The 27,115-nt window shown below is 30.3% G+C and overlaps 3 protein-coding genes and 1 non-coding gene across 8 annotated transcripts; 1 reads left to right on the top strand and 3 right to left on the bottom strand.

Annotated features, from left to right (window-relative positions):
• Positions 1 to 2: 2 nt before the first annotated feature.
• Positions 3 to 4,224, bottom strand: LOC124428208. 3 transcript variants are annotated; one of them, XM_046972036.1, is made up of 6 exons: positions 4,076 to 4,224; positions 3,464 to 3,558; positions 1,246 to 1,691; positions 866 to 1,165; positions 602 to 783; positions 3 to 531 (listed from the first exon to the last, which is right to left on the bottom strand). In XM_046972036.1, exons 3-6 carry the CDS (start codon positions 1,521 to 1,523, stop codon positions 20 to 22), a joined length of 1,272 nt encoding a protein of 423 aa, XP_046827992.1. In that variant the 5' UTR covers positions 1,524 to 1,691; positions 3,464 to 3,558; positions 4,076 to 4,224; the 3' UTR covers positions 3 to 19. The 3 variants fall into 3 exon arrangements, with proteins under 3 accessions (XP_046827992.1, XP_046827993.1, XP_046827990.1); XM_046972037.1 differs by lacking the exon at positions 3,464 to 3,558; XM_046972034.1 differs by lacking the exons at positions 3,464 to 3,558; positions 4,076 to 4,224 and adding an exon at positions 1,802 to 2,272.
• Positions 2,480 to 2,571, bottom strand: Trnai-uau. Its single transcript is given in 2 exon segments — positions 2,480 to 2,515; positions 2,534 to 2,571. It is a non-coding gene; the product is annotated as a tRNA-Ile (tRNA).
• An 8-nt stretch (positions 4,225 to 4,232) lies between the features above and the next one.
• LOC124428205 (TATA element modulatory factor) lies at positions 4,233 to 10,568 on the top strand. 2 transcript variants are annotated; one of them, XM_046972031.1, is made up of 11 exons: positions 4,233 to 4,570; positions 4,857 to 6,829; positions 6,895 to 7,002; positions 7,075 to 7,353; positions 7,459 to 7,797; positions 7,923 to 8,135; positions 8,225 to 8,371; positions 8,501 to 8,893; positions 8,969 to 9,179; positions 9,304 to 9,427; positions 9,528 to 10,568. In XM_046972031.1, exons 2-11 carry the CDS (start codon positions 4,869 to 4,871, stop codon positions 9,812 to 9,814), a joined length of 4,062 nt encoding a protein of 1,353 aa, XP_046827987.1. In that variant the 5' UTR covers positions 4,233 to 4,570; positions 4,857 to 4,868; the 3' UTR covers positions 9,815 to 10,568. The 2 variants fall into 2 exon arrangements, with proteins under 2 accessions (XP_046827987.1, XP_046827986.1); XM_046972030.1 differs by having other exon boundaries at positions 8,969 to 9,209.
• LOC124428204 (serine/threonine-protein kinase SMG1) lies at positions 10,417 to 26,820 on the bottom strand. Of its 2 annotated transcripts, XR_006943107.1 has the most exons (17): positions 26,701 to 26,820; positions 25,630 to 25,894; positions 25,289 to 25,509; positions 24,960 to 25,212; positions 24,747 to 24,876; positions 23,277 to 24,624; positions 23,044 to 23,200; positions 22,280 to 22,808; positions 21,899 to 22,086; positions 18,017 to 21,811; positions 17,641 to 17,914; positions 17,291 to 17,553; positions 16,894 to 17,170; positions 14,901 to 16,785; positions 13,847 to 14,809; positions 12,925 to 13,723; positions 10,417 to 12,813 (listed from the first exon to the last, which is right to left on the bottom strand). XR_006943107.1 is itself a non-coding variant. In XM_046972029.1 (16 exons), the coding sequence occupies exons 2-16, from the start codon at positions 25,863 to 25,865 to the stop codon at positions 13,539 to 13,541; spliced, it is 10,704 nt and encodes a 3,567-aa protein (XP_046827985.1). In that variant the 5' UTR covers positions 25,866 to 25,894; positions 26,701 to 26,820; the 3' UTR covers positions 10,417 to 13,538. The 2 variants fall into 2 exon arrangements, 1 of the variants encoding a protein (XP_046827985.1); XM_046972029.1 differs by having other exon boundaries at positions 10,417 to 13,723.
• Positions 26,821 to 27,115: the final 295 nt, after the last annotated feature.

Below are 27,115 nucleotides of genomic sequence, written 5' to 3'. Positions count from 1 at the left end.
AATATGATTGAACATTTGTTTAATATCTCGCAATTTTTCGTTTCAAAAGTATTCTAATTGTACAAAGCAAAGCCATTATAATCGATAACGCAAAAGCAACGAAGACATAAGGGATGACCAAGTGAAAATGAAAAAGATCTTCTCGAACGATCTTTTCTTTGGGAAGATTAACTCTAAAGGAAATGTCATTTTCCCAATCGATGGTATTATTATGAGTTTTAACGCTTCTAGATCTTCTGTTATGACCTGCTGGACAATTCAAAATACAATCCGGTCCTTCTAAACAACCCGTTACCTTAACAGTTAAAAATATCTCGTCGTTCTCTCTCATATTTTCAAACATGAAAGCTTGAAAGATAAGATAAGTTTCCAAAGGCGATATTCGATACTGTTCTCTCGAACAAATCTTTCGAACATCCGGATTCAAACATCCATTGGTATCCAAAATCCATAAACTGTTCATTATTTTCTTTCGTTGTCTCTTTTCTATATAATGAACCGTCAATTCACCGATCCTCGAGTATTGCCAGCCTGGAAAAAAAATTTTATCGATCTCTATTACGCATATCTCATTAATTTTTTCATTAAAGAACATTTTTACCATTCCCATCACGCACGAGAACGCGCAATAATACTTCTTCTCCCAAAATAACGGTATCTCCGGACTGTATTCTAGTGTCAAAAACTTTCTCGGAATGAAATGTCTTTCGAAACAGTCCAACGTCGATCTCCAAATTATTTTGAGAGCCACCAGTAAAAACGCGGGGTACCATTCTCGCCGATCTAAAATATAAGAGCAAACGTATATAATGCGATGGTAAAGACGAAAAATCATGATTATCGACTTTACGTTAATTGTTCTCACGTATCGATAGTCTTCACATTGATTTTTTTCGTACGAGAGACAGTCTTTTCTTGTACTTTGCAGCGCAAAGTGATCTTCGTGTCGTCTTTCAATCTAAGACCCGGTATCAGTGGAAATCTCAGATCGAGACAGTAGAATCTTTCGGTTTCCGTCGAACATGCAACAACGCCGCAATGTCGAAATCGTTCCTTTTCTAAATTGATCGTGTACTCGTTTTTCACTCTTGTAAATTTACATACCTCATCCTCTACGTTATCTATCACGGGCGATTCCATCGACGTAGTCGTTTTTACGGATGCTCTGAAAAAGAAAAAAAAATTATGTTGTCAGATAACCATTACGGAAGGGATATCGTTCAAACCGTTATTCCAATATCATACTTAAAAAATACATCGTCGTCCGTATCGCGACAAGATATTTCTTCTATTTGAATGTCATTCTCTTGCGATAACGATATATCGGCATTACTTATGCTTTCGGTCGTACTCGAGTGAACCCGTTGAGAAGATCTGACTTGCAAATGAGAAGATGGTCGCCGATAATAATATCGACCTTCTCGTCCGTTGACTCCAAATGGAATCTCTTCGTTGTTCTCCATAGCAGTTGAATCGATCGTTAGAGAAAACGACGTGTTCTTCGATGTTTCGTCCATTTCCATTATTCGAGGGATATTCGTTGTCTCTTCGAACGGTACATAATGATTCACCACTCCGGAGTCATTGTATTTTCGAGAGAAATTGATCAACACTGTATCCTGCGGCTCTAAGGAAGCCGCACAGTCGAACGACAATATTGTTAATACGATCAGCAACAGGTAGTTACGCGTCTATGATATCGAACAGAAAAGAAAATAATTAAAATTCTTAAGATCGATAGAATATTAAAGGACAAATAAACGTCTCCGTTCGAAATAATAATCAACTATAAATTTTCCACCTGTCCTATTCGCGTCGATAAGAATTTCTCTGCGATAACATGTAATAATATCGAATCGTGGAAGGACCGTGTCATTTTCGTAAGATCAACTACAAAAGACTGGCAAACTTGTAGAGTTTGATGAACGCTTTTAAAGGTTCTCCTTTTATTCAAGCGATACCTTTGTCACATTGTTCGTGGTGTGTGAATTTATGGGGACACCAACGATGTCCATTATTAGGTACATACGATCTTTCGTGATTCGACTGATGAAGGAGTACTTAGCATAAAACATTATCTGTATCCTCGATTTTAACGTCGCGTCCCCCATTAACGTCGATATCGGATTACTCTGTATGCGTTCGTCTGTGTATTCGTTCGTCGTATAAACCAATGGTATTATATTCCAAACAATTCGGGTCAAAGAATTTCTTTCAAGAGAAAGATTACACGAGACGCATATGTACGAATTACGAATGGTTTCTAATTGCGTTTCTCTTGTCCTTTATATTTATTCTAAACTCATTGTCAAAAAAAAAAAAAAAAAAAAAAGAAAAAAAAAACCTTACAACTAAATTACAATTATAGGGGACTAATTAGAATAACAAAATGATAGAATTTTATTCGAATTACACGCGTGACAAAAAATGTTATTATTGATGTGATAAAAAGGGAAAAAAAAAAGCGAATAAAAAAAATTGCTCCAGGTGAGGCTCGAACTCACAACCCCGGCATTGCTCACGAACACTGTCTTATAAGTACCGTGCGCTAACCAATTGCGCCACTGGAGCAGTTGGTAAGAGGATCGCTAAAATAATTTTTCAGTTACAAATTCGTTAAATCTAAAAATAAAATTATTAGATCATATATTCTTTTTATTTATATATGATTAATCATCGCAATTAATGATTTTAAACAAAAATTCATCGAAAAGGTATAAAAAAAAAAAAAAAAAAAAAATTAAAAAATATTCGCATATATGGAAATCGTTACCGTAATAGAAAATTTATTATTGTTTCTTTCATCAAAATCATGAAAGATTTTTATTGAAAAGATCAAAATCATAGGAAAACTCTTATCGTAGATATATATTCACGATCATTTCGTTTAAGTATACATTAATAATTTGTAGATCAATGTCCAACAATTAAATATACATGTATTGTAGATCTTAAATAAAGTTGCATAATAATATTTTTCAAATGTGAAACAAATAAAAATGATTTGACATTTTTCAAGGTTTGTCAAACAAATCGATTCAACATACTTTACATACATATTACTTTGTAACAATAAAAATTATTTTGTCATTTTTTGTGACGAATTCAAATACGAAATTTTATTATTAATGCATTGATTATAATTCTCAAATTTTTCTTATCTAAACAATATTATAATTGATCTTGAGTATATTCATCAATCTTGGTTTTGTAATGGTTTACGCTAACAATGAGTACAGGCGTAATCCTTGACCAATTTCGATGAACAAAATTTCATTTTAAAGATGAAGATTTAAACGAAGACACGACTTTCTCGAATTTTTGAAAAAGCTTTATTTGTTTTAAATAAATATCCCGTCAATGAATTTTTCTAATCAATTTTTAAATAGTTTCAGTTAGTATCGATCAATAAAGAATTGTTTAAATTAAATTTTTATTTGTAATTAATTATAATAAATATTACCTATATTCGGGAGAATGTAATCAGGTTTTTATGTACAATAGATGCATAATATTTCCTTACTGCGCTTATAGTTCATATTTTGTCCATAATTGTCGCTGAAATCATATACATTATGGGCCAAAGATGATGAGCAGCCTTCGAAGATCACTTTCTTGAAATATATTTTGTTCTTTTCGTGATACGCGTATATTAAACGAATCTATCTTTTTTGTTGAGTAAAATGCATTCCGCGCCAAAAAAAAAAAAAAAAAAACAAGATCGGGAACTTAATCTAAAAAAAATAATCTCCTCGAAATAATATTAAATGAATAAATTGTGATCCTATGTAATGAATTCTAACTTCAAATCAATAACATTATAAATTAGAAACATTAGAATGTTTGTATTAGTGATTGCAAGACATTGATTTGTATCTACGTGCGTATATATATATACATACATATATATATATGTACATAACATATCATATACATATACACATACACATACACGTACACATACATATGCATATCATATACATATATATATATATATATATATATATATATTATGTGCTTCGTCGATAGACAACGTGTATATACATAAAACAAATTGATAATATTTTAAACTTACAAAATAACCTGTAAAAAGTGTACCCTTAATCACAATTCCATCGCGTATAATGTTGATACGCGAATTGTTTTATTTTAACTTATTTATTCTTACGTCATATAAATATGTACATATAACCAGTCATGTTTTGAAACTATTACTATTATGAGGTGAATAAATTGAATAAATAATCGGAATTACAGTGACGATAAAGAAAAACATATGACAATACATTGAAAATCGAAGAATCCAATATTTTCACAAATAATGTTGGCAATAAAAGAATAGGTTGACAAGACTGATCTGCTCAAGTTTGTCGACTGCTAATTATGTTTTGACAAGTACACGTAGCTGTTACCTAAGTATTATCAAAAGTCACATTTATCTTTTTTTTATGCGAAGAGAGGTTCACGTAAAAACTTTGATATTGTGAAAAAAAGGATATTCGAAGAACGTTATCCCAAAAAAAATGTTAATACAAGGTTCATCTAATGATTCTTCATTCGACTACGTCAAGTAACGTTGTTAATAATTTTAAATATTTATTTTTTTCATATTTGAGAACAATGTGGCGCTGATAATTTTATCATTTTTTTCATTTTTTTCCAATAGATACAAGCAAATCCTTTGGTTTATTTATTTACATTATATTTCACATTGATCTTATAAAATTGTTCTTTCTCAACAATAGAATTCTATTTGCTAATGGTAGTCAAGGTTTTTAAATTATTAATATCTATTGAGTACAAATATAATTTTTATCTAGCCATATTCCTCAATGAAATATATTAATCCATTTTAGATATGAAGAAGAATGAGTTGGTTTGATGCTACAGGATTTGCCAATTTGGCAAAATCTGCTCTCAAAGAAGCTCAGAAAACTATAGATAAAGCTTTAGATATTAAAGATGAAGAGGAAAAGGTAATTCAAACTCATTTAGATGAAGCATCAGACTTTTTTGCAACTTGGGAATTAAAAAGCGACGAAGAAGGCAATTCACAAACTAAAGTATCAAGTCAAAAACAACAGAATACTAGCAGTATATGGGGAAGTTTCACAGGATCATTTTTTGAAATTCCTAAATTTGGAGATAAAAGTATAACAAGTAATATTAAACATTCCAAGTCATTACAAAGTACGTCAATAGAAAATATAGAGAAACGTCAGCTTACACCGTCGTCGTCTCTTCCTGGGAATTTAACTAGCGAAGAATTTTCTGTTATTCTGAAAGATAGTGAAGAATCACCTATACATGTTTCAAAAGTATCATGTGAAAAATCTGATGTTAATGCATTAAAAAAATCTACAAATGAAATTCCATCAGAATCTAGTAAACAAGACGAAAAGTATTCATCAGAAAATACAAATACTATTAAAGTTGAAGTACATGAAACACAAAAGGATATTAATGTGGTAAAATGTAATGTGAATGAAGACGACATTACTCAAAATTTAGACGATGTTGTTAATAAAAAAGATAATAAAAGAAATATCAGTGAAAATGAAGTGGAAGAACAGAAGAAAGAAGATAATCAAGAGGAATCAAATATATGTAGTACATTAAATAGAATATCTATCATTTCTTCTGATAGTGATAAAAAGAGTTTAGAAAGTGTAGAAATTCTTGGCTCTCAATCAAACACCGATTGCACTACAACTCCAGAATCTGATGCTAATTCGGTTAGTGATTCTATAGGGCCATGTGCTGTAGGTCTTAAAGTGAATTCAGAATCAGTGGAAATATTGCCAGATAGTCTGGTAACGTCTCCAAGTTCTGTAGAAATTCTAGGAGAATGGAAGAGTGATAGTAGTCCTTATTTATCGCCTATAGAACAAAGACATTCTGAATCGTCTTCTATATTAGATAGAGATGATTCTACTACTCCTTGTGAAGACAATATTAATATGTGGGGAGATGAAGGTAATATTATCCAAAAAGATGTATCATCTTTGAATATATCTCCATATTTATCATCCATAGAGAAAAATAAAACAGATCCTAACAATGCTAGTAATGCATCATTACACGATAACTCTGTCACTTCTCAAACAAGTAATAGTTTATCTGTCATAGACAGTAATAAAGCTTCGCCAGAAAGTGTTGAAATAATACCAGATGTTGATGACGTGGATGAATTAAGTCTAGCTGAAGATTCTTATACCTCTGCATCTGAAAGTACTGTGATGACTATTATGGAAACATTTCAACAATATGATCAAACAAAACAAAAACTGGAGTTTACTGGTATAAATGTTAAAATGCATGAATCTTATCAGGAAGGCAAGCAAGGTTTATTAAAATCTTCTATGGAATCACAATTAAATACAAGTCTTGATTCTTTAAAAGAAAAACACAATTTACATTTACCATTAGAACCTATTACAACTCAACCAATTCATAAATCAGAACATCTAGAGTCTGTAAGCAAAATAATGGAAGTAGATCCATTTAGTCAATTAACGATAGAACCACCAGAAGTTGAAGGTGACAATGAAAATGAACAATTGCAGAGAACAGAACCAGTTGAATGTACCGATCAAGTTTTAATTTTAACAGACTCTAGTTGCGAAGGAACACTGATCGAAAGCAGCTCTGAAGATAATGCAACATTAGTTTCTTCTGCTGCTACTAAAGTTGTTGAAACCCATTTAACAACTAGCTCCTATGTAAAAACAATGTTAGCAGATGCGATGGTAGAAAAGCATGAAATTATAGATGTGCAGGCTCATTCAACGGATGTGGCACGTGAAAATTCACCAATCTCTTCAGAAAGGTGTGTGTTCGTGCCTTTTAGAATATTCATATTTTTCGTATATGTTTCAACATTGTATTTTCTAGTTTTAGTCGTTCTGATTTGGTAAAAATTGGATCTGATCAGACTAGTGGACATACAAGCGGGGATGAACTAGAAACTACAACATCGAGTGATATTGAAGTAATATCAAGGTACATCATGTCATAATAATGGTAAAATTATTTAACGTCAATGGCAATGTATTAAAAATATTTTTTATTTAGCCCTAATGGAGATTCAAGCTCCACTCAGTCAAGGCAAAGTCCAGCAAAATTACAGATATCCAAAGGAAACGATCTGTTGACAAAAACATTGAAGACAAGAGGTCATTCCAGAGAACTTAGTGAAATTAGTATAGGCTCAGATGAAACCAATTCAGAAATAGAAAAATTATTAAAACGTATTCAAGAAATGACTGAAGTATTAGAAGCGCGAGAATCGAAATTGATTGATGTTAGCAGAATAAATATGGAATTGCACGAGCAAAACAATAGTTTAAGGAAGTAAGTATTAGTTTCAAGTATGTTAAAAAGATATATACTTAATAATAGCTAAACAAAGGATTGTTTCATTGCTAAAAAGAACATCATTCGTGCTTCCAATTTCAGACAATTGGATAGTTTTGAAAAACGTGCAGAACAAAGTCAAAGCTTAAATCAAATCACAGACGAGTATACGCAACGCTTGTCAGCATTGGAAAGAAAATTTCAGCAAGCTATAAGAGAAAGAGATACGTTACGAAAAAATCTAGAACAATTAAAACAAGAAGCAGCAACACGATTGTCGTCCCAAGAAATGTCCAGTATTAATGCAGAAAAGGATGAAATTATTAAAGAGCTTAGAGAAGAAGGAGAGAAACTTAGTAAACAACAATTATTGCATAGCAATATAATAAAAAAATTGAGAGTTAAAGAAAAAGAAAATGATGCTCTTATCAAACATCAAAAGTATGTATGTGTAAAGTAACATTATTTTACACTATTTTACACTATTATAGATTATAAGTTAGATCATGATATATACTATAATTCAGTTTGTAGTTTTTATTTAAATCTTCTCAACACAATTACAGAGAACTTATTGAAGAACAAAATTCAGAGTTGGAAAGATTGAAACGATCATTACATGCAAAGGAAGAAGTTGAACGAACACAAATAGAAGCTGTACATACATTGACAGCAAAAACAAAGAAACAAGAAAAGGAAATTTTAACTTTACAAGAAAAATTAGATAATGCATTGCATAAAATGGATGCTTACAAAAAAAGTTTAGAAGTTGCAAAATTGTTAGTATACACTAACGATTTTTATTCGCGTAATTTTTAATAATAAGTATTTCATATTTAATGTCTATATGTCAGTTTCTATTCTATAGGGATTTAACAGAAACAAAAAAGAATTTAATAGATACAGAACAGGAACTCAAACAAGCTGTAGACAATGCCAGTGAATCGTGCCAACTTTTTGCACAAGTAGAAGAGCTCAAAATTAAGCTGCGCCAAACAGAAGAAGCAAATGTTAAGTTAGTTGTATCTTGTTATTAAATTATCATTTAAATATACATACATGTCTATATTTCTATGTAAATATGTATATATATATATATATATATATATTTTTTTTTTTTTTTTTTTTTTTTTCAATAATATAGGAAAGAAGAGTTCCTTAAACAGGTGAATAATACCTTACTAAAAAGATTAGCAGATGCAGAAGCAAGAAGTGAAGAATTATCTGAATCTGTCTCAACAGCTACAAAACCATTATTAAGACAATTGGAACAACTTCAAGCAAATTTAGTACACAAATCAAATACTTTCATGAAACAGGAAAAAGTACTTAACGAAAATAATGCAGAGTTACAAACAAAATTAGAAAATTTACTAGAAATGGATCGTGGTTTAAAGGAAGAAAATATAAATCTCAAAGCTAAAATATCTCATTTAGAATCAAAAATGAATGCTAAAGAAGCAGAGAAAGAACAATTGGAGGAGCAAAATAAAAAACTAGTAGAAGAAAATAAAACTTTTGCAGAAGAGAGTTTACGGTAGGAGATTATTACGAAAATAAGAAATGGTAAGAGAAAAATTCTTCAATAGTTTTAATGTATTTTTTTATGCAGTCATCAGCAAATTGTGGAAATGCTTCAACAGTCTCATTCAAATCAAATTAAAGATCTTAAAAGAGAGATAAATGCATTAGAAAATAAAGTAGCTATTGAACGTGCAGCTACAGATGCAGAAAAAAGAAAAAATCATGCTATATTAGAACAACAACAAAATATCGATGACGAACTTAGACTTAGCCCTACTCTTAGTATTGAGAGAGACTCTGTGAGTAGTGCAAGTAGTGTATGGCCAGCTGTATGTATATTGAGATTCGTATTTAATTGTAGTTAGAAGATTTAATACTTTCATATCACAATAAACAAATGTTTTCATATTATAATGTTTCCAGTTCAGCGATTCAGTATTTGATAATGGATCAGGAAGGTTCCCTGCAGTTTATGGCAATCTTAGAGCAGGATCCAATAGTACGTCTGTTTTCGAAAACTTACAAGCGCAATTAAAGCAAAGGGATGGTACGGGAAGCATTCGTTTTTTATATTTTTATAAGTAATTCATTTATATATATATATATATATATATATATATATATATATATATACTCTTAATCTCTAGGCGAAATACAACAACTGCAATGGGAATTATCACGACGTAACATTGAAAGGGATGCACTTAATGCAGAATTATCTGTATTAACTTTAAAAGTGGAAGATTTGAGCAATAAAATTGTAGAAATACAAGCTCTAAATGAAAACCTAAATGAAATACAAACTAGATATGATGCCCTATTGCAAATGTATGGAGAAAAAGTGGAAGAAAATCAAGAGCTACGATTAGATCTCGAAGACGTCAAGGATATGTATAAAAGTCAAATTGATCACCTTCTTAAAAGGGATACTTAATCAAAAATGTTTTTGAATAATATATATATATATATACATACATACATACATGTGAAGTGCTGGCCAGGTAGATTTAAACAAAAAAGAGGAATTATATTTAATATGCCTTATATATTTACATTGAGCTAGAAATGTATTGAAATCTATGCAATTTAAATAATTTCTCAATTGTTTCTACACGTTTGCATATCAGAAGATATTTTAAGATAAAAATATGCAAATAATATCGGACAGCAACAAAATATATAAATATACAATTAAGAAACTTAATAACAATAGTTATTAATAATATAAATAAAAAATATAGGAAAATCATTTTATAAGAATCAATGAGTCTCTTCTTAGAGAGTCAGTCATGGATAACGAAATCTAATAACAGAATTTTTTGTCATATATTGTCTATAATCCTCCTATAGTTGTTATTTGACGCACTTATTATATGATAGAAATTTTCATTTATTATTATTATTAATTTTAATTTGCATAAGGGAATTAAATGTATATTTATATGTATGTACATGATATTGTCCCTATTTGATGAAAAGAGGAATAGAGGAATGAGGACATGGGAATATATTATGTTTGAATATTATAATGTACAATTTGAATTACAATGAAATTTATTCAAACTCATATTCGTCTGTCCTACCTTCTGTTACCATACTGATTACAATGAAATTTTATTGCATAATCAAATTTGGAATTGCATTAGTGTACAAACATAAAACTAAATATACTTCATTATATAATGACATTATTTCTCATATACCTGAAACTATTATATTTTACTAATATTTTTTTTTTTTCTTTTTTTTTAATTAATCTGTGACACCCCCGTCCCCCTCCCCAGAAATTTATAATGATAAGCAATCAAAAATTCTTGTAGAAAACTAACATAATTATAGTATAATCATGATTGATACAGCAATATTCAATTCTACAAAATAAACGCACTATTGTTTTAACAAACACTTTTATTATAAGCAAGATTTAATTTTGCTCTCAATTTTATTGTTACAAATATTAGATAGTTTAAACAACGTATGAAATAAAAGAAAATAATTTTAATGTATAGAACATAACATAAATTCTCAAGAAAATTAGTTAAGCTTTTATAGAATAGATCATTTAAAACACACTGATAATATAGAAATTTGGATGTAAAAACAATTTTGAAGATTTTTTCTATTTGATATTGATGACATTTTAATACATGAAAATACATAATAAAAACTATTTTATCCCTTGATTGAATACCCATATAATAGGATTAATTGAAACTGATGATCTATAAAAGTAAAGTTATTACAAATTGTCTCTATCCAAAGTAATATTTAGGATATTTTCAAAATAAAATATATATTTAAAAATGCACAAAATATTAATGAAAGATAGCAAAATAGAAGAGTAATGTTTTTGAATAGCTTGACGTTACTTTTAAAAATTATATTTATATTTCCTAATACTCTATAATTTCTTAAGAGAAATATAATATTATTTTCTAATATTGCAATTTCCATTATTTATTCTATATTGGGTATTCATTTATGAAGGGAAAAAATAGAATTAAACTTTTCCTTCTTCTTTCTTAAATAATTATAACTATTTGTAAAAATATATGAAGATCTTTTAAATAATTCTTTTAAATTGAATTTCATCATGGAACAAAATATTGATAATCCTCCTGTGCTATAAAAATAAATAAAACTTCATATTTTTATTATTAATTAATAATTGTAAAAATAAAATCACTGATCAATGTACAACATCGTGTGTGTAGGAGGATTAAAATTTTATTAAATAAAAGATATTTATGTTATGTGAAAATGATTGAGAGTTCATAACTGAATAGATTGTAACATTAATATTGCATTTAAATAAAATTGCAATGCCATGTATACCACAGAACGTGTGACAGGATAAACATCAAAGAATAAAATCTCCAAGTTTTATCTAAAATAAGAATCTTGACAAAAATTCATAATCATTGTACGGAAATATAAATTCTTTTAACATTTAATGGTTTATTTAATAATCAATAATTTCTGCACTCTGGGTAGTTTATTCTGTTCTTCTGTATATCAAATATAATAGAATTATCAATAACTTATTGGATTTTTACAACAGTGATCAATAGGAAAAAATATATATTCACACATACTATTGCCAATGGGAAATAATGAACGAAAAAACTTTGATTCCTTTAATTTAGATTAAGAAGATTAATAGGTTTTCAAGATATTAGATCTGTTTTTTATAGATATATTTTTTGTCTTTGTTTTTTTGTTTCTTTTTTTTTTTTTGTTTCTTCCCTTTTCTTTTTATTTATTTTTTTTTTTATTTTTTTTTTATTTCTTTTTTTTCTTTTTTTTTTTTTTTAATATTATTAGTATTAATATGAAATCAGTATAGACGGAATTTCGTTTGAGCGTTCATACATGAATTTAAAAATTGGAGAATCTATTAATTTTATAGCAACGTTTCCTTGGTCCCTCTTTGAATACCCAGATGTACTTTTTTGCATATGAAAAGTGAAGTATTATACTTTTTAATTCTATCCATGATCTTATTTTACTACCCTGTCTGCACGTCGCTCCTGCATACATGCGTATAAAATTATAAATTGTTCTGTTATAAATTATAAAGTGATCTTCTACTAAACGTATATCAGTAATGAAACTCATAAATAACGACATCAGATTTATAGTATTCTGACAAGAAAGTGCTTCTCATGCTGTACATTATATTCATAGATGCTGTTATCACGATCATCATAGTCGTTGACACTTACATCGTTATAGATCTTCTCAATACGATTCTCAGCTGAACATTTTTCTCATTAATATTTCTCATTGATACTTCATTATTGTAAACACCCGGCAGATTCTATGTTTTTCCCAAACATTATAAACCTTTGATTAAATAATACCTTAAACTTTAGGAAAAAGAAACTTAATACCCAATGTCGATCAAAATATTCTTCCCATATCGTTGTTCAGCTGTAAGTGACGTATCAACGTTAATGTATTAGACTTTAAACATAATATTTACCTGTACCAATTGGGTATTAATATATTATTTTCTCTTTTTGTTAATCATTTATTATATACCTTCTTTTCACACAGACCACCGCGTTCCACTTGTATTATCTCAATTTTCAACTTTTGGAGTTTCCCATCTTACTTGTGACTATACTTTTGTCTTTATTTGTCGAAACTTTTGCAGGCTTAACATTCAATAAGATTTCTTTCGATACATTCTGCAAGTTTTCCCTTTCTTTCAATAATAATCACCCTACTTGCAACATTGTTATGTTCTGAACTCTACTCTGTTAAAACTTTTCAAAAACATATGTTTTCTTCTGCATCATTTAACAAAGACGAAAGATACAATAGAGCTTATTGAAGTAGAGCATTAAGCAATCTGATATAGAAGACCATGACCAGTAAGATAGGAGAGGATTGTATGAACAACATAGACGATCGTTTTGAGATAATCATAGAATCAGAGCCCAGAGTAGATTTAGTCAGCTCGCAAGATTTTTCGTTGCGTTGGCACAGCCGACCATTAACCGGACTTGTGCTGACTTTTCTCCTAGGTGATATAACACCTGATCGTACAGACGTCTTTGCCTCTACGTTGTAGACCACCGAATGGTACAAATTAGAGTACCATATGAGACGAGAGTTTAACCATCAACGCGTTTGCGTTTGCTTTCGTTCCTTCAAACCCATGGTGTCCAGCCCTCATATAAGAGAGCTAAATTATCAGTGCTTTGTGCTTCACGTATTACGTATTCCACTTGTTCGGCCGTCGTATACTTGCGCGTTGGATATGGATCTCGTCCCTCTAATTTCATTCTCACGCGTCGCCATACATTTAGCGCATACGCATTTCGTTCTTGAACAGCTATTGTGAATAAATGAAATGGATTATTTATTTTATAAGAATATTTTTTCATAAAATAATATTATATATTTATGCCGACCATTAACCATATAAAATAATATTATATATAAAAGAGATAAATACCTTTTCCTGTAGTTGGATCCCTGGCTAAAGGAATTCCCTTTTTAGGACTAAGACATACGCTATCTTGTCTCATTAATTTAGCTTTCTTTTTAAGAGAACATTCTTTCTCTGATCCCTTATTTGGATTTAATCTGTGTTCACTAGCAAATTCCAACAACTCGTTATATAAGTTCGGTACTATAATCGCCATACTCTCTAATTCAGACTTTATACCAATGCCTCTTGTGGGATCTAAATTGTCTGATTCTAATTCTTTTACAACCGTAGATAAGGTTTCGGTGAATGATCGGTAAGTATTTAAAAATTCTTGCAGTCCGATAATATTTTCTTGTTTAACCATAGTCTTTAATAGAACTCGAACATCGGACATTAATTTATGATGTTCTGCAAGTATATTCTGAAGGCTCGTCACTCGTCCTCTTAAGCAATCATGTGCATTGTGCAAAATATCTTGCTTTTCTTGCAATTTCTTTTGCGTATCGATGATCGCCTCAGAAATAAGTTTCTCCGCTTGTTTCAACCAGTTGGCATCGACATTATTTTCTAACTGTAATAATTCAATAAGACTTTCTTCTATTGGACTAACAGTAATTGTTAAATTAATTGTTAATAAACAACTCTCTTCCCAATGCTTAACAAGCTTGATAAAATTTGCATCGTGGGTAACACTTTCCGATGTTCTAGTCCGTAATGCTTCGTAATGTAATATAGAATTACAAGTATTGATAACAGCGGCCGCAAGATTATGTTGTTGCGTTAATTTTTCACACGAAGATAATACCGCATTGTCGAATGCCGACATGACTTCGCCTAATGCTGGATTTGCACCAGCAGCCCATTTTAGACGCTGAATAGCGCTGGACACCAGATTTTGTTGCTGCTCTCGTGCCTCGCATACTCTTGATTGTAAATTAGATAGAGCTGCAGCTGTTTTTCTTAATTCCAACATAAAGGCAGAACGATCTAAAAAAAAAAATATGTGTGTGTGTGTGTGTGTATATATATATATATCGGGATTTTATCAATTTGAAAATACCATATCAACGTAACTTACTTAATGGATTCATGGGACTCATATTAGATCTCAGTAGAAAATTATCTTCGTATAACCAATTATGTGCTGTTAGCTGGAGTTGCAATCTTTGTACGCTAGCTCGTGCTAATTCAACACCTTGTTGCGCCAGTCTTGCACTTTGTTTTCTTCTCCAAGCACTCTCTAATGTACTACTCAATGCACTAGCTTGAGCTAGAACAGATCCCGTAAACAAACCTTGTTTTAAACATAAATCAACCATTTTTCTACATAATTCCTCGATTGAAACTTTGCTCTCTGCTCCAATATCTCTTTGTTCAATTTCAGTAGTAACATTTAATCCCATTCTTTGTAGTAAAAAGCATAATGCAATGGCAAGTGTTTGGGTCATTACTCCAAGGAGTTGTCTCGAGACATAATCTGCAGTAAATACTCTTACTGGTTTGTTTAATCTTTCGTCGTCATAAACATTTGCCATCTCCCCTCTAAATGCTGTAGCAATATCTCTGCACATTATAAAAAATTCCTGTATTGTATATAATCTCTTTATCAGGAAAATATCTTCTAAAACTTGTCGCGCTGCTTTATTAAATATAGGCGCAGCCATTTCTTTAGCTTCTCTAATTTGGTCGATCTTTTTCCAATTTATTGGAATATCAAGGGAACTCAATGTAACCACCAGAGCATTACCTTCCATTTGCAACTTTTCAAATAATCCATTGAAACCCATTAAAAGCATTTGACCAGGTGTTAATGTCTCATCGTGATTAAGTTCTTGAATATCTGCAGGCCTAGATAGTAACGTTTCGAATCGTGATCTCATGTTGGATACTAAATTTTGTACCATAGCATGTGGACTCTCCATTTCCATTACAGTAAATCTAAGATGTATTTCCAGTTGTCTAAGAATATCGCCTAGGGGTATTCCTGTCGACATGATTATTTCATTTAATTCGTTTATCATCCTAATTACAGTTGGTTCCTCTGTAATAATCGTCTTCATGGCTTCTGGTAAAATAATTGTATGAAAATTATAATTAAGTTCTTGTAATCCTTTATAGATAGAATCGGCACTTTTGAGACATTTCAATACAAGGGATATTTTTGGATCGTTATTCGTTTTATGATTCTCGGGTATCAACGTAACAAGTTCAGATATTAACGATGACATCAATCTCATTTCATCTAAAAACCAATCTCCTTCCCTTGATGTAAGATCAACTAAACAATCTCCTGCACATTTAGCAGCTCCTTCCATCATTAAATATCTTTTGTTCAAAGCACAAAGCGCTGTTATATTAACGCACTCAAGTGCTCTTTCCGCACCTTTTTCACGTCTTAAAAATCCTGTAATCTGAACTCTTGATTCCGTATACGCCTTTTCAATTCTACTAATTGCTTCTGGTAGACCCTCGGATACCATCCTTTCATAAGCTTTTTTAAACTTCTCATTTGCTTCATTCAAGATGGCTTGCATATGATAAGAAAATGTCACTATTTGTTGTTCCTGAGAATTATTTCCATTTATTTGGCCAAAATTTGCTTCAAATTGAGTAATAACTTCATGACAAGCTTCCACCGTTCCTGATGCCAGCAACTTATTTGCCCAAGCATGGTAAACAACTGTACGATGTTGTGAAACAATACTTATTGGATAAAGATTACATATCGCTGAATATTGACTCATAAGATCCAAACAACTTCGAATAAGAATAGACTGTTGAGTAGCTAATTGTGTTAATTCATTCTCAGATTGCTCGCACTGAAGAATCATTTGATTTTGACCAGCATTCTGTAGAAATTCTTTAACGAGATCAAAAACAACATGATCTTCTCGTGTAGCTGACGTTCCTAATTCCGTTAACCATTGGCCTAGTTGTGGTCCTCTCACAGAAGCCAATGCAATCTAAGAATATCAATTGTAAAATTTAATGAATTGTAGTTTACAATGTTTTATATTCAAAAAAAAAAAGAAAAAAAAAAAAAAGAAAAAAAAAGAAAAAAAGAAACTTACATTGTGCATGTTAATTTGCTTCTCACATTCATCTATTTTCTCCTTCAATCCTATTCTAGCTTTTTCATGCGCATCTCTTGCTCGCTTAAACGTATTATATCTTTTTACCACTGAATATAATGCATGATTACGTCCCATTGCCTGAGCCTCTTTTACTAGTGCAAGTTGTTGATGTCTATCTTGCAATAAATCTTGACACTGCTGTGATGCTTCAGTTGCCTCAATCCAACATGTTAAGTGATGACATAGCAAAGGAAAAGTTTTAACTAATTCATCCCTATATAAATATATAAGTTATTCGTACATATAATTATAAAATAAATAAAGTATATAATTTATATGTTATAAATTAACATATAAATTGCTAAATAAAAATATCTCAATAATATGAATATACTTGTTTGCAAGCCATTCCGCTCGCATTTCTGCTATTCTAACGGCAAACATAGCTCGTGTAAGTTCCTGTTCTAATTGTTTTCGTCCTATACCAGTACATCTCGCCCTAGCTTGGCATGCTCCATAACTTGCAATACTATTATCAGCTCCAGCTCTCCAATCTACTAAAGGATCATATACAAATGCTTCCAATAAAGTAAGTAATGTTTCTCGTCCTCTACGCATAACTCTAAGAGTATGTTCACAGGCCAACCGAAATATACCCTGTAACATAATTATACTAATAGCACTAAGATAAAATAGGAAACATAATTATTATATAAATAAAGATACCAATTTACATTAACTGACCTCAACACCAGTTACACCTAAAGCAGCTTTAATATTGGGCGTCATCCTGAAAGGTACCTTTTCTGGTACACGTAAGGTTTTTCCTTTTTCAAAGCATACATTATAATCTATATGTACCACTTCTCCGGTATTAAGATCAACCAATACGTTATCTAAGTGCCTATCACCCAATCCTATAATGTAACCAATAATTGACATAACAGCAACAGAATATGAATAATTTTTAGTTGCCTGCCACCAACATCCTGCATTAATGCTGTTACACCAGATTTCTCTAAAATTCAACAAAGTTTATATATAAGCAATATTGATCATTTATAAATTTTTAATAATATTCAATATTACTATTGAATTTTAGTTTAGAAAATTTACTAACTTAGCTAATAAATCCTTCGGAGTCTCTACCATTAATTCTGATAATACTTGTTTAAGCACTTGAAGAGGCCATTCTTTTCTATTATCCAATGCAATACCTCTTTCGTTCAATAATGGAGTTAATTTATTATAGAATAATTCAGAAGGTCGCAAAATTGCTGTGTTACCACTTTTATTTGCCATGGCACTTTCTCTCTGTTGCCAACGTTTGTAAAGAACAAATAATGGCGTAACACCATCAACCCATTGTATAAGACCAGATCGTGGGCCCAAAGGGATGACAGAATAATGACGTGCTCTGTAAACTTTCTTAGTATCATTGTTTTTAGACATCATAGTATTGCATATATTTAAAAATTGCATGATTCTTTCATCAAGATGTAAGTCTTCCAATCCTTTAAATAAATATGTATAAGTATAACCATCTGAACCATGAAACATAAGCTTTTTAGGTTTTGTTTTAGTTGGTAATATTTGTACATTATTGTCAACAGATTTAATAGTAACAACTTTATTGCCAATAGCAGCAACACCTGGCATAGCAATACATGTATCCTTTAAATTAGCTAGGACTGGGCTAATATCTGTCATTGACAATGAATAAGTAGTCCGTTTTTGTACACGTTGTGCTAATTTTGTTTCTAAATGTTTTAAAGACAATCCAGCCATTTGAGGTTTTGCAGGATTTTTCGGATTATTTAATCTACTAATTACTTCTTGTATTGTAGGGCCAAACTTGTCTTGAAAACTTTTTTCATGTGGAGTTTCTGCTGACACAGATGTCATTGCTAAAAGATTTTCAAGGATAAATACAATTGGTTTCAAAATGATCCTGTGCTTTTCAGCAATTAACTTATCTTTCTCTTCTGAGGTAAGCCAAGCATTGTCTTGTACTTTTTGAACTTCGAATTCAAGCTGTTCAAATCTCTTGCTAATTTCTGTGTGATGTTGACATAATGTTGCTAACCATAATTCATCCCATAACAAAGTAATTCTACGAAGTTCTTTAACAAGTATTTTCACTTGGCTAACGGAATCTGGGATTCTGTTAGATAAACAATCAACCAATTGTGCAAAACAAGCATCCATAAAGCCTTGATTTTCATCATTATAAGTAGATTCATTATCCTCTTCTATATAATCTAAATCATTATGCTGGGATGTATCATTTTCTGCCCTTTCATAAACCACTTTGTCATAATTTTTTCTTTGACCAGAAACAGCTCCCACCACAGCAGGAAAAGTTATCAAATGGGGGGAATTTTCTGCGACTCTGCATAAAAGTTCAGAAACTTGGGTTCGCACATATGCTTCTGGATGACTAAGTCTTGAAAATAGTTGCGGTATAATTTCCTTCCATGGACCAGTGGGTGTTGTTGAAAGTCCAGATTCAAGTACATTCTGAAGTTCTAAAGCGTGTTTTACAACAAGACGTAAAAGCCTTAATGTAGCTGTGATAGTATCGCAATTGTTGTTTTCATTATTTGTTAATTGCAAATATTTAAAATAAGCATTCGCAGATAATTCGTAATAAGAATAAATTCGTTTCTGAGCTTGCCTCCATATATCAACTAACATGCCAAGGTGTTCATTACTGGCATGACATAAAATTGGAACATTTCGTAATTGATTTTCTATCATCTCTGACGTATTTATATCGTTCGTATCTATATCACCCTCATCTTCTGGAATGGTTTTGTTTTGACTCAATATTGAAAAAATCGCATTAAGATCATTTTCCGTAATATCTATAGGTAACAGAGATTGTATATTTATTCGATCTGTATCTGTAAGTTGGCCAGAATTGGAATTGTCAACAATTTTTCTACCCCACTTGTAGCACCATGCTGCAAAGCTAGACCATGCTAAAGGTAGATCAGGACATTGATTTACACCTAATTGCATTAATTTTCCAATTATCATATCTGACGTAGGTATCAAATCTGTTGTATCTCCGAACAATTTATTCATTAAACCATCATTGTGAACAGCTTCAAATCTTAATAAATCTTCTAATTGATGATTATCAGTTATATTCGCATCTTGTTGTATCCATTTACTAAGAGTAAGTAAAAGTTTAGTTCCTGTTTCTCTTAAATCTGCCAATTGTTCTCCGCCTACAATAGATTGAGAAATTCCTAACGACGTGGCACTACATACTTTCAATGCTTCCTCTATATTTTCCATATCATATAACAATTTTGCAAATTCTCTAAACGCACGCATATTATTTTTAGACCATTTCACATGCATAGACTCTGTAAGCATTTTTTCTATAATCTCTGTAAAAGTGCAACCCTGTATATCTTTGATCTGGAATAAGTCTTGTTCAATTTTGAAATACTTAACCATTTCTCGTTTTGCTAAATTAAAATTCCCTTCTTTCCTTGCACTTCGAACCACATGTAATCTTAAGCTAGCCACTTCATTAGAAATAGCATTATTCGTTTTACAGAAATAATCTGACCACCATAAAATTTGTGTCAAAATACTAGTACTCAAGTTATTAATTTTATCCTCTTTATATAATTCGAATACATTGTTTTGTTTCCCAGCTAATAAATTTTTCAAGCTAGTAGCAGAATATTGTATTAATACAGAATCACTTAGGTACTCTGAAGGTACATTTCTTAAGCCTTCCTCCATCGTTTTTGCTGCTACTTTCTGACATCTCTGTATGTCTTTGTCAAATGAAGTTTTATATTCATTGATATGAGCACTCATTGCAATATTAGTTAAAGTGTTGTTGCATTCTATAAGAGTCTTAGCACAACTCCAATTTGTTCTTGTTTCTTCATCCAATAAGTTCCAATTAGATAATTCTTCCAGAGAAATAATTTCACCAGCTTCAAACTTTTTTAGACATTTTGCCTGCTGAGGAACTATATTTTCCATCATTTGTTTTTTTAAAAGCATATTCTTTTCTTGAGACAGGATATCACTTTCTATCACTTTCCATGTTTCCAACTGCGACCAATCGTTAACAGCTCTATAACACTTCGTAAGATGTTGCATACAAAATGTTGCTACTTGATTGTCACCGTCTATTTTTGCACCTCTTATATCTTCATCCATGGTATACCACTGCTCTTCGATAATTTGTTTATAATTTTCAGCAGCTGATTCATAATGACCAGCAGCTTCTTCCATTGCTGCTTTCAGCCAAGGAAATTTCCTATCCTTTTCTTTTGTATAAATGTAAAGACCTTGTAATGCTTCTGCTTCTCCTAACATAACCATAGCTTGAGCTGTGCAAAGAGTTGCTCTCTCAAATTCAATACCTTGAGTATTTTCACAAATGCTTAGATCTTCTAAAAGTCTTTGACCATTTCTTAGAGCTGCTGTTGCCAATCCCGAATGCAATGAAACAACGCATAAAGCCAAACGAATGCGATTTAACCATTCCTTACATGTAGATTTATTAGTGTGGAAAAAAGTTCGTACTGGTTTTGATAAGGGTGATAATGCTACGGCACATCCTTCTGCAGCATTGTGAATAACTCTTTCTAAATGTTCCAGGAATTCTATAAAAAGCCTTACACGTGTATGCTCATGCAACAGATAATCTAAGCCACGATTATCTTTTTTCATTATTTCTGGATTGTATGATATCTCGCGAGCCAAAATTTTCAAGGCTCCTTCAATGCTTGTAAATGTTTCTTGCGGTTTCCCAAGAGAAGTACGCAATTTATTAATCACACAATGTTGTGCAGCCTCAAGGCCACACCAAAAAAATAAGAAAGAACAATTTGCAAGTGCCAGCGCATACATTTTTGTCATTATTTCATTTTCAGACCTTCAAGTACAAATTAATAAATAATTGAGAAGTTAGTGAAAAATAAATAATATAATTAAAAAATAAAAATTAAGAATTTAAACTTACACTGTTGGCCAGCACAAAGTAAATATTTCAGCTAAACCGGATGCATCAATGTAATGTTCTTGCAATAAAAATGCCATGTAGGTTTTAAAATATTGTGCTTGCATTTCGCCATTGTTGTTACCTCTCATGTGTAATCTTTGTGCAAGAATTAAAGATTCTAATGAATAACTCTCAATCTCTTGAAATTTCTAAAAAATATACACGTACAAAATACACACAAAACATACTATAGATGATAGAAAATATATACAGGAAAATAATTAAATATAAAATTTTGTTATCTTTATTCTTCATAAAGTTGCAACTTAAATGAAAAAGAAACTTTTTATAGTTAAAATAAATGTTGAACCTTTCATATGTCGTTTCGTAAAAACAACTTACCTTTGTTTCTGACGGTAAGCATTCTTTATTCAATTTTGGAATAACAATATTAAGAGGCACGTTTATAAGTAGTTGACTATACTTTTCACGTACATGCTTATCATATGAAGTCAGATGTAACATTGCAAAGTCAACAATACTTGAATAAATTTCTTGTCTCCACACAACATTCTTCGAACTCAATAAAATTTCAAAAATAGAACAAATAGCAATTAAAATATCATGATCAGTTGTAGCACCACAAGCGATTAAACTGGTAATAACATTTTCACATTCCTTAGTTTTACTCAAAATACCAATGTAATTTTCAGATTGTATACAAATCTCTTGCATCCAATTAGATAAAAGTAATAATGTTCTATTGGGACTTCTTTTGTTATATGTCTTTGCTATAAGATTAAGTATTATAGATAAATGACCGCTTGTAGGTGACGTCGTTGGTACATCTAACGTTCCAGGAAACATATCTATTGGGCGGCATGCAGTTATTCCTGTTATTAAGCTAGAGCTTGGTACAAAATGATTATACCTGCAAGAATTTCAAATTACATAAAATACTTTACAAAAATTTAACAAAAATTTAATACTTAAATAATCAATTTTATATAAATAAAACTTCTAATAAAAAATCTATTAAATTTGTATATTTAACAATTATTAAGCATTTTTAAATTGATAAAAAAATAAATATATTTTTCACATATATTTAAAAAAAGAAAAAAAAAAAAAAAGAAGAAACAAAAAGAATATGAAAAATATATTACCTAGAGCAATGTGCATAAAGTAGATACAAAATGCTGTACTGTAACAATGGACTGGCAATAGACAATGCTGGGTCATATGGTTTTAATTTAACAGCAAGGAGTTCTAAAATAGTCGGTTTTAATGCCCACATTCCAATTATTGAATTACTTGCATTTGCTGGAAAATAATAAAGATTTCAAATATTTTAACATTAATGAGAATTATACATGTCTCTATTTTTATTATACTTTACCTATATCTGAAAGTGCACGTAGAATAAAAATAATAACAATTTCTGCATCTGACTTTTTATATTGCACATTAGTGAAAGGATTGTCTATGACTAAACAATCAATATCTCTTAGAATAAGTTTGTAAGCCATTTCTAAATCAGCTAATATATATCTATATGCCTCTTGTAATAACGGAATATTCTTCAAACTCAAGAGACTATGATATACACCAAGGCTAGCACTTTGTATGGATATTGAATTTCTGAACCTTAATTTTAATAAGGTTGAATTTTTTCCAAGTAACTTATGCACCAGTTCCAAAGGCAAATTGGCTGATACCTCTTTTATCACTTTTGAAATAGTATTCAACATAGAAATAATTGTATCATCCCAAAAAATGTTGACTCTTTGCAATTGAAGATCGATAAATTTATAAAGAAGATCGTGATTTTTAGTTACACGACTTTGAATGTATCCTAGGAGCAAAAATGCACATTCATTTGCAACCATGATCAATTCTTCTTTTTCTTCTGACAGATCGACATTTTTTTTTCTTTTTAATTCCATTGAAGCAAGTATATTCATCAAAGATTGTTCCTTTTCTTTTGTTAAGATATCTTTATCAAGCATAATTTTAGAATTTTTATTATCATTTCTCTTGTTAATATATAAACATTTGAGCATCTTTATTAAATTCTCTTCACTAATTTCTTCCTTATTAAAACTTTTTAAAAGTGTTTCAATATACTTTTGCGATGAATGCATATGTCTTGCACATTTAATTACATTTTCACTATTTTCAAATGGTGCAATAAGATTTTGCGACCACTCCTCATAACCTTCATTCAATTCAATTGCCTTTACTACAGTTTTCAACATTTTTGATAGGCAATCCATTAAAAAGGACCATTGTACATTAGGTGTAAGATTAGGATTCAAATGATCAGATATACTTTTAGTTACAGTATTGAACACAGATATCAAAGATGTAATACGAAGTATACATTCTTTAGGTGTTGGTGATGTTTCATCGCCAGGTGAATTTCTGCCAAATTCAGGTAAAGTCAATTCTTCATCATAACTTTCCATGTCTTCCAAAAATTGTCCTAATAAAGTCAACGTAAATTGCAAATCTGCAATCCAAAATGTTCGTAACTTTTGCAAGCTTTTACTAGCATAAGCTACAATGGATCTTTGCTGTGTTGAATCTATATGCCAACCCACTAAAATATCAACTGTATCACGAAAATGATTGGAAAAAGTTTCAGGATATGATTCGATTAACAATAATATGGCATCCACTGTTGCCACTAATAAATCCGATCTATCAACATTTTCCAATGTTGATTGCAACTGTGACATCATAGACTGAAATAAATAAATAAATTATATATGTATATGTATACTGTTTTCATCATGCAAAGGACACATAAAACATATATTTTTTTAAATATATTTTCTATATCAGAAGAAATTTATTTTATGTATACCACTGAGAATTCCTTTAATCTTGGTGTTTCTGCATCCAGTTTGAGCATTTCAACAAAAGATTTTATTAATAGACATTTTATGTCATCTTTTCTTTCCAAGGAATACTTACTAAAAGTCCATTCTATAAATCTAAAATAACAAAAATGAAGTTAATCTTCACCATGAAGATAAATATTTTTTCTACCTATAAACTTATAATTTATTATGAATACCTTTTGAAATCTTGATCTACGACATATCCGATACGACCTAAACATTTTGTCACATGCTGCTTTGCATCTGGTCCAGGACCAGAATGTAAAATATCCAATAAGCTTTCACAGATATGTTCCAAGTTCCGTCTTATATATCTTTGATTTTCAGGTGCTAGTATACCTTCTTGTACTTGTTTGCAAAGCATCATGAAATGATCATAATCATCCTCACGGCATAACCGCCTCAGAAGCTTGGAAATTCTGGAGTCCTCTATGATGCAACAAAATTATTATTAACATGAATTTAAAAGACAAATATATATCTATAGAAAATAATATATTTAAACCGTTTATTCTTTTGTCATCATAGTATTTGTTCTGTGAATTTTCCTGATTTTTCAGCGATTCTTGAAACTTGGGTTTAGGTGTAGAGTGATAACTGGACTCTGTATTCGCATCACGTTCAGATGTTTTCTTAAAACCTCGACCACGTAAGCCTCCTCTGCCACGATCTCCTGAACTGCTACCACGAGCCATTCGAGGTTCATTGCGTGGTATCCCACTAATTCTATGATAATATGTAAATATTATAATATACTTTTTTCAAAGTTATCAAATATAGTATAATATTATATGAAAATGATAAGACAATGAAGAAATATATTTTATCAAAATAAAATATATATACCTTGGTTTAAACTTGGAGAATGAATGATCTGATAAATAATTGTTGGAATTTCGTTGGCAAATGACCAAAGTGCCACGAGGGACATTAAAATCGTTAATACCGTAGCTGGTCAGAGTACCTCCGTCTCCTTTTTCAATATCACTTCCTTGACTATTACAAGGAGACTCTTCAAGTGTCTCTGAGTTCCTCAGTCCACGTAACTTCGTGTTAGTATTAAAGCTCCCACAGCTATTCATTACATTACTCTGCGGATGGTCTGCATGACCTATATATTTCATGCATATAACTTATGATTAATTAAAATACAAAATATCTAGGCATATTCAAATATAAGTAAAAAAAATGTATTATATATACTATATTATATTCATTAATTCACACATAAATAGATCCAATCAAATAAATTAATCTTACAAACGCACTGAAACACAAATATACACAGATATTTCAATTTGTTTACACAACCATCCTCCTATCATAATATTATTTCACAAAACTATTTTAATGTTCAAACATTTTCTCAAAGAAGCATAATTATTTTCACTCTTTAATTATTATCATAAATGCATTATGTACTATAAAAAAAAAAAAACGTACTTCTGTTGCTAAATGAAAATTAAAGTCACATAGCTTATATTTTTATATCAATTTGATATATGTCATAGTTTCTCAATAAAAAACAATTCTTTACACAAATAAACTTGATTAGGACAAATATTACGAAAAAAGCAACGTATCATAACCAAATACGTAAAGTAAAATATAATTGAATGGATTATTTCTAAAAAAAAATAGACAAAAGTACATCTACGGAAACATAAAATTATTTATAAGATAAATTAAAGTTTCATATATATATATAAAAATATATATATACATATGTATACGAATATATATGAATATATATGAACATATATATATATACTTTTGTATAGAAATATTTTTAATATTAAACTATAAAGGAAACGGACAGATCGAATTATAAAGAATTATGTGTATCAAAATGTAGACACCTTCTATGTCTATAAAGCATAACATTAAGAAATAATTTATTATTAACATTAATATTACCTTTTTTCGACAATAACTTTTCGTAAAATGTACTAAATATTGTGCAATCGATTAATCAAAAAAGAAGTATAAGCTAATCAGCGCACAACATGCGTGATTTTCGCAAACCATGTAGCAAACGCATACTGAACATATGCATAAACAAAATAGTACACAGTATGGATACTCTATTACTGTACGTTACAAAGTTTAAGTCCGTTCTTATGATCGATATTCTTTTAAGGTTGCATTCACAATATTTATTGAAAATAAACAAAATACTGATTATGTGAAATAATATGAGGAAATATCTGTTAAATATATTTTTCAATTAACTAATTTAATTTAAAATTATAAATTTATAAACGAAAAATTATTTTAATTGCCAATATGGAGATAGCCAATCAGAACTTACAAATGAATTATATCATATTGT

The sequence above is a fragment of the Vespa crabro genome, chromosome 11 (assembly GCF_910589235.1).
Source record: "Vespa crabro chromosome 11, iyVesCrab1.2, whole genome shotgun sequence".
NCBI classification, from domain to species: domain Eukaryota; kingdom Metazoa; phylum Arthropoda; class Insecta; order Hymenoptera; family Vespidae; genus Vespa; species Vespa crabro.
This window is presented reverse-complemented; position numbering and strand designations above follow the sequence as displayed.

Bases quoted from the DNA above. Each gene is read 5' to 3' on its own strand.
- LOC124428208 (XM_046972034.1), bottom strand. From the start codon at position 1,876: ATGACACGGTCCTTCCACGATTCGATATTATTACATGTTATCGCAGAG. The intron at 1,166-1,245 runs GTATGATATTGG...TTTCTTTTTCAG, and splicing joins GACGACGATGTATTTTTTAA to AGCATCCGTAAAAACGACTA. The intron at 784-865 runs GTGAGAACAATT...CTTATATTTTAG, and splicing joins AATGTGAAGACTATCGATAC to ATCGGCGAGAATGGTACCCC.
- LOC124428204 (XM_046972029.1), bottom strand. From the start codon at position 25,865: ATGAATAGCTGTGGGAGCTTTAATACTAACACGAAGTTACGTGGACTG. The intron at 25,510-25,629 runs GTATATATATTT...ATATTATCATAG, and splicing joins TTCTCCAAGTTTAAACCAAG to AATTAGTGGGATACCACGCA. The intron at 16,786-16,893 runs GTAAGTTTCTTT...TGATATTCTTAG, and splicing joins AGCAAATTAACATGCACAAT to ATTGCATTGGCTTCTGTGAG.
- LOC124428205 (XM_046972030.1), top strand. From the start codon at position 4,869: ATGAGTTGGTTTGATGCTACAGGATTTGCCAATTTGGCAAAATCTGCT. The intron at 8,136-8,224 runs GTTAGTATACAC...TCTATTCTATAG, and splicing joins AGTTTAGAAGTTGCAAAATT to GGATTTAACAGAAACAAAAA. The intron at 9,428-9,527 runs GTACGGGAAGCA...CTTAATCTCTAG, and splicing joins GCAATTAAAGCAAAGGGATG to GCGAAATACAACAACTGCAA.